This window comes from Corythoichthys intestinalis, chromosome 6, assembly GCF_030265065.1.
Source record: "Corythoichthys intestinalis isolate RoL2023-P3 chromosome 6, ASM3026506v1, whole genome shotgun sequence".
NCBI lineage: Eukaryota > Metazoa > Chordata > Actinopteri > Syngnathiformes > Syngnathidae > Corythoichthys > Corythoichthys intestinalis.
Window position 1 is genome coordinate 3767094 of NC_080400.1, and position 12762 is coordinate 3779855.

At 42.1% G+C, this 12762-nt stretch overlaps 2 protein-coding genes across 3 annotated transcripts in view; both read left to right on the forward strand.

Moving 5' to 3' along the window:
• Positions 1-9328, forward strand: part of kctd14 (potassium channel tetramerization domain containing 14) — a 35516-nt gene extending 26188 nt beyond the window's left edge. For both annotated transcript variants that reach the window (XM_057839290.1, XM_057839289.1), the window contains one exon: positions 7108-9328. In XM_057839290.1, coding sequence (XP_057695273.1) covers positions 7108-7419 — 312 coding nt within the window. In that variant the 3' untranslated portion in view covers positions 7420-9328. The remainder of the gene's footprint in view (positions 1-7107) is intronic.
• A 493-nt stretch (positions 9329-9821) lies between these two features.
• The window catches only part of ints4 (integrator complex subunit 4), a 44083-nt gene continuing 41142 nt past the window's right edge, over positions 9822-12762 (forward strand). The window contains exon 1 of the mRNA XM_057839285.1: positions 9822-12307. Coding sequence (XP_057695268.1) covers positions 12254-12307 — 54 coding nt within the window. The 5' untranslated portion in view covers positions 9822-12253. The remainder of the gene's footprint in view (positions 12308-12762) is intronic.

Below are 12762 nucleotides of genomic sequence, written 5' to 3' on the forward strand. Positions count from 1 at the left end.
CTTCCACAGATTCTCCATTGGATTCAGGTCTGGACTTTGACTTGGCCATTCTAACACCTGGATACGTTTATTTTTCAACCATTCCATTGTAGATTTGGCTTTATGTTTTGGATCATTGTCCTGTTGGAAGATAAATCTCCGTCCCAGTCTCAGGTCTTGTGCAGATACCAACAGGTTTTCTTCCAGAATGTTACTGTATTTGGCTGCATCCATCTTCCCGTCAATTTTAACCGTCTTCCCTGTCCCTGCTGAAGAAAAGCAGGCCCAAACCATGATGCTGCCACCACCATGTTTGACAGTGGGGATGGTGTGTTCAGGGTGATGAGCTGTGTTGCTTTTACGCCAAACATATCGTTTTGCATTGTGGCCAAAAAGTTCAATTTTGCTTTCATCTGACCAGAGCACCTTCTTCCACATGTTTGGTGTGTCTCCCAGGTGGCTTGTGGCAAACTTTAAATGAGACTTTTTATGGATATCTTTGAGAAATGGCTTTCTTCTTGCCACTCTTCCATAAAGGCCAGATTTGTGCAGTGTACGACTGATTGTTGTCCTATGGACAGACTCTCCCACCTCAGCTGTAGATCTCTGCAGTTCATCCAGAGTGATCATGGGCCTCTTGGCTGCATCTCTGATCAGTTTTCTCCTTGTTTGAGAAGAAAGTTTGGAAGGACGGCCGGGTCTTGGTAGATTTGCAGTGGTCTGGTGCTCCTTCCATTTCAATATGATGGCTTGCACAGTGCTCCTTGAGATGTTTAAAGCTTGGGAAATCCAAATCCGGCTTTAAACTTCTCCACAACAGTATCTCGGACCTGCCTGGTGTGTTCCTTGGTTTTCATAATGCTCTCTGCACTTTAAACAAAACCCGGAGACTATCACAGAGCAGGTGCATTTATACGGAGACTTGATTACACACAGGTGGATTCTATTTATCATCATCATCATTTAGGACAACATTGGATCATTCAGAGATCCTCACTGAACTTCTGGAGTGAGTTTGCTGCACTGAAAGTAAAGGGGCCGAATAATATTGCACGCCCCACTTTTCAGTTTTTTATTTCTTAAAAAAGTTGAAATTATCCAATAAATGTTGTTCCACTTCACGATTGCGTCCCACTTGTTGTTGATTCTTGACAAAAAAATTCAATTTCATATCTTTATGTTTGAAGCCTGAAATGTGGCGAAAGGTTGCAAGATTCAAGGGGGCCGAATACTTTTGCGAGGCACTGTATTCAGACAAAATTTAACAAGCCATTCAGTGTGTGACATTCGCTTTATTATTTTTTTTTTTTAATGAATAATTTCAACAATCTCGCAACTAGCCTTTGCGGCGTTCTCTTTCGACTCTCGGGCTCTTGCTAAATACTACTGCTGTGAAATTAAACTAGCTTCAAGTTGCTTCAATTTCTCGCTGTGTATCTTCCCTGTAATCTTGTCGTACGTGTCAGCGTGTCTTGTTTGGTAATATCGCCTCACATTGAAATCTTTAAAAGCAGCAACTGTCTCTTTGCAAATGAGGCAAGACACAGTTGTTGCGTATTTTAGTGAAGAAATAGTCCAATTTCCACCTATCCTTGAAGCGCCGGACGCCACAGTCAACTTTTTTTTGTTGATTGTCGCCATTTTAGAAAATTGGAAGTAGAGGGTCACACGGAGTAATGTTGCTTAGCCCTTAAAGTGCATGTGACACGAAAAAGCATGTTTATTTCATAATACACGCGGTATTTTATGCCCCTAAATGATATGGACCGCTTGGATGTGTGTGGAAGCGATCGCTATATTTATTTAGTTTTTTGAATCCCGCGCCATGAAAATGAGTGACTTCTAGCTTCGGTCTTGCATTGAGGAGGAGGAGGGCGCTGTGACGTGTACGGTAGAAGACGTCCTCTTCACTATACAGTGTACTGTTGTGTATGAGGACGAAGGATTCAGCTGATTTTGCGGATTAATACGTTTATTTTTCGCATCACGCCAGCCAAACGGCTGCAGAAAAATCATTCTGTATGCGGGAGAGGCGTATGCGCTTTTTTGGAGTTTCAAAAGGTTCCCATTCACCGTTGATATTTACTGTGGGACCATTGGGCTTACGAGGAAGTGAGTAAACATCTTGTTTTGTATTATGTCAAATACGAATACAGCGATTACAAAGTAAACACTACAAACTTCCTTTAAATCAATACTTCTCAAATAGTGGGGCGCAGAGCGATGCCAGGGGTGGCGCGTGTGACCTCGGGGAACATGCTTTTTTTTTTTTTGCCGTACTAGAATAAAGTGTACTTGCACATCCACCCAGTGGGTGGCAGTGGTGCTCTCATTTTCAAAGTGCGCGCAGTATTTTTGAAGTAAGCAAGAGCACACGGAATGGTAAATGGTGTTATACTTATATAGCGCTTTTCCACCTTTCAAGGCGCTCAAAGCGCTTTACACTATCTCGCCATCCACCTACCGGTGAAAGAGACTCATGAAGAGCTGGAGACGAGAGCTGTGCGCCGTTTTCGAAAGCCGTTTTCCGGCCGGACTCACGCAGCGACCTACTGTCTTCTCCGGTTCTCACGTGTCCGACCGAGAAGTGCCATTTTCGGCTTGAGATCGTCACGACGACCGCCCTCACCTAAAGTTCTCCCTCGGCCACCGAGAATGCGCTTTTTTTCGGGCCTTTTGGCTTTGACATTTAATACAGTGGTGGATGAGGAAAGACCACTGTTTTACTGTGTCTAAAAATGATAATAGCGGACAGCCAGAAGCCAAATCAATTAGAACGCCACTTAAAGACATTAGACCCCAATCTCATTGATAAGCCGCTTGGTTATTTTTCAGCGAAAACGTGCCGAATATTGCCAACAATCGTCCAGCTTTGTCAGTGTTATATCAGTAAACCAGTGAGCACTGTTGGCATGCTCAGTGCCAAAATAACCCCACACCATTGCTAACTGGAGGTGATACCGTGAGCAGCGAGCAGTGAAAATAAAAACTGTCCTTCTGTCCAAAGACACTTTTTTTTTTTTCTTCTTCTTCTTCGATTCAGTTTTGTTTTATCGGTCAATTTTTTTGGCATATTGTCCTCATGAGTTCATGTTTCTAATCAATTTGAATTTGTTCTTATTTACTGATTTTATTTTTCAGTATCAAATGGTCAAAAATTTACCTTGAGTGTAGTTTTAAAGTTTGGATGTGACTTTTTTTTTTTTTTTTATTCAGGCAAATTGATGTGTGTTGAGTTTTTTCTTTTACAAACAAAACAACGTTAATAAAGTTATACTTTATAAGTTGATCTCTGTTATTTTCTCTAATTGAAAAAAAAGGATACAGTGTGAGGCAGAGGTGTACTTATAATAGTAATATAGACAAATGATACTATTTACAGTGGCCGCAAAGTTTGGGGGGCTGCAAAACATTTACGTCTTCCTTGGGGGGGCGTAACAGAAAATAATTGAGAAGCACTGCTTTAAATAAAGGACTACTTACGTTTGATCATTGATAGGCATGTAAAAAGCTCTCCTCATGCTCATTAGCAGCACGTTAGCTGCACAACAACTCCAGCCACCCTCCTCCGGGGAACGAACTGTAAATTGCTCTCCCCCGGGCGGTTTGCCGATCCACAAAGACAATCAACAACCGGGTCGTCATGTCAAATACTCCAGGCTAGTTGTCAAGTTCAAAAATATCAAAAATAGATCCTTAGGTTGACATTTGTAAAATTACCCAGAAATAAGGAGAGAAGACACTCAGTTTTCTTGGCCAAGGAGAGCAACATGTGACTCGTGAGTCACCAAAATTGATCTCAAGGAAAAAAAATCCTCCTTGGTATTTTATTTAGGGGTTTGTCCTAAACAAAGATGGATGTCGCCCTAAGGGAGGGGAGAGCAAGCTGGAGACACCCATGTGGTTTTCGATTGGATATGTGTGTGCATGTAGGTGGAACTAAGTGAATACACATGTGGAAGCAAGAGCTTATGTAAACAATCATGTAAACAGTCAAAACAACCATGTAAACAATCAAAATGATCATGTAAACAGTCAAAATGACCCAGACACTTTAGTTATATAACGCTGCAGCCATGGAAGATGTCCTCGGATGGAAAATCGTCCTCGGAGGTCTAGACGAAAGTCCAGACGCCAGGTGCTGAAGATGCCTCGGAAGGTCTAGTTACGCAATGGTGCGGCCATGAGGCAAAATAGTTGTCATCCCGACCCTCTTTTACCCTTTGTAACACTTAAGCATTATACAACAACCTGGTATAGCAAGCAATAATCATTTACTGGTTATATAAGTAAGAAAAATATGGCAATATGTATTATTTATGGTATATATGACCACAAGCAAATATTCATTCAACCAACCAAGCAAACATTTAATCAATCAAACCCCGATAATTACCTCAACACTAGTTATGTGTGATTTTCCGCTTCGAAGACTTTGAAACATCACTCGGTTCGGGTTAGCATGTCGGCTAGCTGTCACTCCTTCTGGTTTGTTGTCCATTCTCCGAAGCCGGGGAAGGGAAATGACATATGTCCGATTTAGGTGTCATAAAATATCGCTCGGGAGGTGCGACAGTAAAGGTGAAGTCGACAGTTTTGACCATTATGGAGTCATTTTTTCATGTCGTCTGGAATAAATTGATTTTTATTATTTCATATTCAATTTAGCACAAGACTGTTATTTGTCGTGACCATGCCATTTATTTAGCAGTTGGAGAAAACACTTGGATAAAAAGAATATCCTGTAAAAATATTGAAGTAAAGAGAAACAATGACATTTTGCAGCTCTCTTCGTCGCGTTTTCCTCATTGTGAATAGTTCCCCCTTGACGGCTGACTGGTCCTTCTCAAGCCATTTATTTAGCTATTGGGGAAAAATACTTGGATAAAAAGAATATCCTGTAAAAATATTGGAGTAGAGAGACTGAAACAATGATATTTTGCGGCTCTCTTCGTCGCGTTTTCCTCGTTCTGAACAATTCCCCCTCAATGGGCTGAATCGTAAAACCGATGAGCCCAGTCTACCGCTGACGTCATCCACCTGTTGGGGACGCTAAAGCCCTATAATGGTAGGCGTGTGTAACCCCCGGTTCGAGATGACGGGGTTCTGTTATGAATGCAATTGTATTTGGGCAGAAAACTAGGTTCTCGGAGATTACAATAAGGAAAATAATGTTTAGTAACTGAAATAACTGGAGTCGAGATGAGTAACAAAATAATTGTATTAATACAAAAACTATTTACAATTTAAGCCGGCGATATATACACAAATATATACAATAAAATAACAAAAATTCAAACCAGACAGTCCGTCTAAATTCAATTCAGTTGGTTTCCGGGCATTAGCTCGCCATCTTCATCTGTTGGAAAAGTCTTTATCCAGTGTCTTTATCCAGTTTCGAATTCTTCATCCACGTCCAATGAATGGAATGAAAGGAGGAAACAAAAAACCCAGCCTGCATAACAATAATTAAATTACTGTATACAGCCTTTTATCAATAATTGAATCTTTTCCATAGCTATAGCTTTTTTTTTTTTTCCTTTGTCTAAATATTACATTGTACCAGTAATATTCACATATTTCAAAAATATCCAAATCAAAGTTAATGCTTATGCATCTGCCATTCAAATGCAAAATAACATCATCATCTTAATCAATACAATACAATGGTTACATCATTCGGTGCTATAACATAAAACAACAAACAATTCTTCATTGAATTTTAACTGTTTTTCACTCATTGCTAACGTTGGAGTCGCGCTAGCTTAGCATTAGCATTTCGCTAGCTTCGTGTTAGCGTCGCGATTAGCATTTCGCTAGCTTCGCGCCTAGCATTTAGCCAACTTGGCAAGAACAAAACAACTCACCAAGACGAAGTTTTTCTTTTAATGTGAACTTGAGTGGATGCAGGCTCCAATCCTCCAGTTCACATACACTATAAGTTCAAAATAATATTTTCAAATTAGCATCAAATTAGCAATGATGAATGTCTGCACTATTTTCCTTCATTTTGTCAACACTCACCGAGGAAATGTAATTTCCTTCTTATTATTTGTTCAAACGGCCTTATTTCAGCGTTGAGTCAATTATTTTATTTCTAGAAGGGTGACTTATTGGCTCCAAGCGCTGAGGAAGTTGACTACGTCCTTCCTCTTTGGCATCCAAGCGGAAAAGAACGTAAAATAAAGAACCTTCGAGACGATGTCTCGAGAGGGCGGGATCATGTTAATCGGACCAATTAAAATACTATTATCCTCACATGTGAACTCACAGGAGGAAGTCAAGCGTAAAACAACAACTATTTCCTTTTACAAAATAATTGCACTTTCAAAATAAAATGGCTTTATATTTTCTGTACTGGGTTACACGTGGCTAACCGGCAGATTAAAAGACTAATCTCTCGTCATCTGCGCTTTGCTAAATTGTTGTATATAGTCGAATCGTCTCAAAATATGATTCTAATTCACATAATAATGCCATTTAAGACTTTTTTTTTCTCGTGTCATATGCTCTTTAAATACCTGCAACATGAAGCAATTATCAGAGAATCCCAAAATTTGAAAAATAAGATCCTATTGAAACCTTTTTTTCAAACTTGTGAAAAGAAAAGTCCAAATGAATATGTGCAATAAGCGCTCTAATATCTATAACCCATGCTAAATCATGTTTTTTTTCTCATGGAACCTGCAGATGCATGTGTTGACTTACAGTCATCATTTTTTTTTTCCCAAAAACAAATGTCAAAATTCTAAATTAGTCTGAAAATCAGGAAATTTTAGGTGTATCAAATGTGATACATTTGGCAATAAAGGGTTAAAGTGCTGCTGCCTTTTAGTGGGTAAATGAGGAGCTGCATTTCGTGTGTAAGCTACTTCATATGTTGGTTGCAGTACTGCGGACCAATTTATTAAGTTTGTGTGCGGGCCAGAGGTTATTGATTTTATGACAGAGGCTGGGGGCCGGATGAAATTTCACCACGGGCCGGACTTTGGACATGTCTGGTCTAGTTGTTTCATCATAGCCATTTTCTGTCTGTGTTGAGCCTCGCTCGTAGCATAACTATCATTATAGCGATCTCGCGTCAAACCGCTCAAAATTTCTCAGCGGGTTCTCATGTCCCCGTTCCAGGTTCTAATCCGCATCGCCCGCTCTGAGGCGGTGGCTTCCCGCCGCTCTACCGTGGTGATCTGCGTTCTGCGGACAGAGGAGGACTTGGCTAGCTTCGACGACGCCTTGAGAATGCTGCGGGCTAACAAGGATTCCGTTGTGACGTTCGGACCGTGGAACACGGGGCCCTCAGGCGCCGACTTGCTGGAGTGCGTGAAGAAGGACATCCGGAGTCAGGGCTACACAGTGGACGTCCAACCTCACGTGGGGGAGAGGAAATTCCTAGGCCGAAGCAACAACTTTTTCCATACGATGACCTTTACCTGGTGGTGACGTCTGTATTTCTTCAGGAATAGCAGAAGGCAAATAAATACCTTGTTTAAACTGACTAAATGGACTACATACTTGAATGTAGAATCATTGCTCTCATGGCTTGGACACAACGCATTGAGGGTGCTAGACGTCCAATCCATTCGAAGCGGAAGGGTGGCAGCGAATGAATGTTCGTTCATTCGCTGTCAACTCTCCCACTTCAAATGGATTGGACGTCTACTTGTGATGAACTTGTTTTAAATCCACGGGTATTGTATGAAAAGACTTCCCTTCCCCTACCAAGGTGGCCACCTACGGCCATCTTGGTAGGGGCAGTGAAACGTTCTCATGTAAGTCTGTGTATTGACACTTGAATGAAGTCGGCCTCTGCTACACGTCCAACAGTTTTTGTCCAAATCACGTCATTTATGCAGCAAACATTTCATGATACTGAAGCGCAACAGGCCATTATTTTTTTTGCGGCAAGAAAGTACGGTTCCTCCAAAATTTGCCCAAAACTCATTCATTCATTCATTTTCACTGGCCCTATTTGCCATTCCATTGACAGCAAGTGACCAGTTATTCAACATGAAATATTCCCTGAAATAGACCAGAAGTGACCCCAAATTGCTCCTGAAACAACAAGAAGTGACCCAATATCAACGGGGACTGACCCTAAAATGCCCCCAAATAAACAGGAAGTGACATGTAATCGGCGGGAAGTCCCAGATGCCTCAAAATCAATAGGAAGTGACCTTGAAATGCCACCAAATCAACAGGAAGTGACTCATTTTACAGGAAGTGGCCTGATATCAACAGGAAGTGAGCCTAAAATGCCCACAAATCAACAGGAAGTGACCAAATGTGAAAAGGGGGTGACCTTAAAATGGCCTCAATCAACAGGAAGTGGCCCGATATTTACTGGAAATGAGTCCATATCAACGGGAAGCGACCCTGAAATGCCCCCAAATTAACAGAAATGACCCTGAAATGTCCCCAGGTCAACTGGAAGTTACCCTGAAATGCCCCAAACTCAACAGGAAGTGATTTTGAAATGCCCCCAAATCAACAGACGTGAGCCTGAAATGTCAACAGGAAGTGAAGTGACAGGTAATCTACAGGAAGTCCTATATGCCTCAAAATCAAAAAGTGAACTTGAAATAACCCCAAATCAACAGTACTGAGCTTGAAACGTCCCCAAATCAACAGGAAGTTACCCTGAAATGCCCAAACATCTAAAGGAAGTCCGAGATGCCTCAAAATCAACAGGAAGTGACCTTGAAATGTCCCCAGGTCAACAGAAAGTGACCCTGAAATGCCCCAAAATCAAAAGGAAATGATTTTGAAATGTCCCCAGGTCAACATAAAGTGACCCTAAAATGCCCAAACATCAACAGGAAGTGTCACGTAATCTACAGGAAGTCCCAGATGCCTCAAAATTAACAGGACATGACCTGGAAATGCCCCCAAATTAACAGAAGTGACCCTGAAATGTCAACAGGAAGTGACCCTAAAATGCCCCAAAATCAACAGGAAGTGACACTAATCTACAGGAAGTCCGAGATGCCTCAAAACCAACAGGAAGTGACCTTGAAATGCTCCCAAATCAACAGAAATGACCCCAGAATGCCCCCAACTCAACAGGAAGTGGCCTGATATCAACAGGAAGTGACCCTGAAATGCCCCAGCAGCAACAGGAAGTGACACGTAATCAACAGGAAGTGACCTTGAAATCCCCCCAAATCAACAGAAGTGACCCTGAAATGCCCCAGGTCAACAGGAAGTGACCCTGAAATGCCCCCAAATCAACAGACGTGAGCCTGATATGCCCACACATCAACAGGAAGTGTCACGTAATCTACAGGAAGTCCGAGATGCCTCAAAATCAACAGGACATGATCTTGAAATGCTCCCTGTGACGAGGTTTACACGCAGTGGTGGTAACCTCTCGTCCGTGCGTGGAAAAATAGAAAGGACTGCGTGTCTTGTAGTCAGCCTTCACGGGCGTTTTTATTTGTGCATTAAACTTACAAATGCAATAACAAAATGCTGGCCTTGGCGCGCTCCACACAGCTCTCTCTCTCTCTGCTGGGGAGGACTACGTCACATAAAGAAAAGTGAAACTCAAATTCAGCCACTTATCACCGTAATGCACTGAGTGAGGGCGCACACTTAAAACAATGCTTAACACTCCCAAATCAACAGAAGTGACCCTGAAATGTCCCCAGGTCAACAAGAAGTGACCCTGAAATGCCCCAAAATCAAAAGGAAATGATTTTGAAATGTCCCCATAGCAACATAAAGTGACCCTAAAATGCCCAAACATCAACAGGAAGTGTCACGTAATCTACAGGAAGTCCCAGATGCCTCAAAATTAACAGGACATGACCTGGAAATGCCCCCAAATTAACAGAAGTGACCCTGAAATGTCTCCAGGTCAACAGGAAGTAACCCTAAAATGCCCCAAAATCAACAGGAAGTGACAGTAATCTACAGGAAGTCCGAGATGCCTCAAAACCAACAGGAAGTGACCTTGAAATGCTCCCAAATCAACAGAAATGACCCCAAAAACGCCCCCAAATCAACAGGAAGTGGCCCGATATCAACAGGAAGTTACCCTGAAATGCCCCAGCAGCAACAGGAAGTTACACCTAATCTACAGGAAGTCCAAGATCCCTCAAAATCAACAGAAAGTGACCGTGAAATAACCCCAAATCAACAGTGGTGACCTTGAAATGTCCCCAAATCAACAGAACGTGACCCTTAAATGCACCAACACGAACAGGAAGTAACACGAAATCTACATTGGGTCCGAAATGCCTCAAAATCAACAGGAAGTGATTTTGCAACGCCTCCAAAACACCTGGAAGTGACTTTGAAATGCCCCCAAACCAACAGAAGTGACCCTGAAAAGTCTCCAGGTCAACAGGAAGTGACCCTAAAATGCCCCAAAATCAAAAGGAAGTGACACGTAATCTACAGGAAGTCCGAGATGCCTCAAAATCAACAAAAAGTGACCTCGAAATCATCCCAAATCAACAGTAGTGAGCTTGAAATGTCTCCAAATCAACAGGAAGAGACCCTGAAATGCCCAAACATCAACAGGAAGTGTCACGTAATCAACAGGAAGTGACTTTGAAATCCCCCCAAATCAACAGAAGTGACCCTGAAATGCCCCAAAATCAAAAGGAAATGATTTTGAAATGTCCCCATAGCAACATCAAGTGACCCTAAAATGCCCAAACATCAACAGGAAGTGTCACGTAATCTACAGGAAGTCCGAGATGCCTCAAAATCAACAGGACATGACCTTGAAATGCTCCCAAATCAACAGAAGTGACCCTGAAATGTCCCCAGGTCAACAAGAAGTGAGCCTGAAATGCCCCAAAATCAAAAGGAAATGATTTTGAAATGTCCCCATAGCAACAGAAAGTGACCCTGAAATGCCCAAACATCAACAGGAAGTGTCACGTAATCTACAGGAAGTCCGAGATGCCTCAGAACCAACAGGAAGTGACCTTGAAATGCTCCCAAATCAACAGAAATGACCCCAAAAATGCCCCCAAATCAACAGGAAGTGACCCTGAAATGCCCCAGCAGCAACAGGAAGTGACATGACAAGATGCCTCAAAATCAACAGAGAGTGACCATGAAATAACCCCAAAATCAACAGTGATCTTGAAATGTCCCCAAATCAACAGATCATGACCCTGAAATGCACCAACACGAACAGGAAGTGACACGTAATCTACATTAGGTCCGAAATGCCTCAAAATCAACAGGAAGTGATTTTGCAACGCCTCCAAAACAACTGGAAGTGACTTTGAAATGCCCCCAAACCAACTGAAGTGACCCTGAAAAGTCTCCAGGTCAACAGGAAGTGACCCTAAAATGCCCCAAAATCAAAAGGAAGTGACACGAAATCTACAGGAAGTCCGAGATGCCTCAAAATCAACAAAAGGTGACCTCGAAATCATCCCAAATCAACAGTAGTGAGCTTGAAATGTCTCCAAATCAACAGGAAAAGACCCTGAAATGCCCAAACATCAACAGGAAGTGTCACGTAATCAACAGGAAGTGACCTTGAAATCCCCCCAACTCAACAGAAGTGACCCTGAAATGCCCCAAAATCAAAAGGAAATGATTTTGAAATGCCCAAACATCAACAGGAAGTGTCACGTAATCTACAGGAAATCGGCGATTCCTCAAAATCAACAGGAACTGACCTTGAAATGCCCCCAAATCAACAAAAGTGACCCTGAAATGTCCCAAAATCAACAGGAAGTGACACGTTGTACAGGAATTGACCCGATGTGAACAGGGAGTGACCCTAAAATGCCCCCAAATCAACAGGAAGTGGCCTGATATCAACAGGAAGTGACCCTGAAATCCCCCAACATCAACAGGAAGTGACACGTAATGTACAGGAAGTCAGAGATGCCTCAAAATCAGCAGAAAGTGACCAAATATATCAACCAACACAGCAAAGCTACCATCGCAACTTCTCCATGAATTGCATTTCCACTTTTTTCAATGTCAAAGATTTAGACTTTAGACTTAGTGGCTGCCACCGACTGCCCCAGCTAGCTTCAAACGAATTGGACGTCTACGACTGATAAACTCATTGAAATTCACAGCTGAAAAACAAATGGACGCCACATGACTCGACGTCTATCTTTATCTTGATCGGGAGCTTTTAATTTAACTCGTTTTTATCAACTTCGGCGGATAGGACACAGCCTGTGTGAATCGCGTTTCGAGCTTCTTGCCGTGGACGGAAAGCGCAGAGGGACAAACGCCTGCTCGGCGCAAGCTAATTTAAGCTAAGCTAAGCTAAACGGTGCTTAGCGACGACATGGCGGCGCATTTAAAAAAGCGAGTTTACGAGGAATTCTCCAGGGTGGTCCAGGTACGAAGAACCTTCATATGATTTTTTATCGTTTACTGTCATGACGTTGAAGAGATAAGCTTACTGCCGACAGCTAGCTAGCTAACTGTCTGCTAAGCGGCGTTGCTAACCCCGGTGCATTCTAAAACAAAATGAGAAGTCGAGGTTGTATTTACGTTCGTGTAAGAAATGACAAACTGGCTAAAACAACAGGAACGTGACATTTGACATGTTTAGTACAATACGAGCTGTTTTTCCACTCAAAGGGCTTTACTCGAGAACTCGAGGTGTGACAAAATATCGATATGTCCCTGCCAAGAAAACATACAACGTTTTGTAAAGATGTAGAAAGGTTGCGACCAAAAAAGTGTAGTTTTTATGTTAATTCGACTCAGAGGGTTTATTCACCCCATCTCCTTCAAAATGAATTGGACATCTAGTTTTGTTTATGGTAGCCGATGAGTTAAATGCTATGA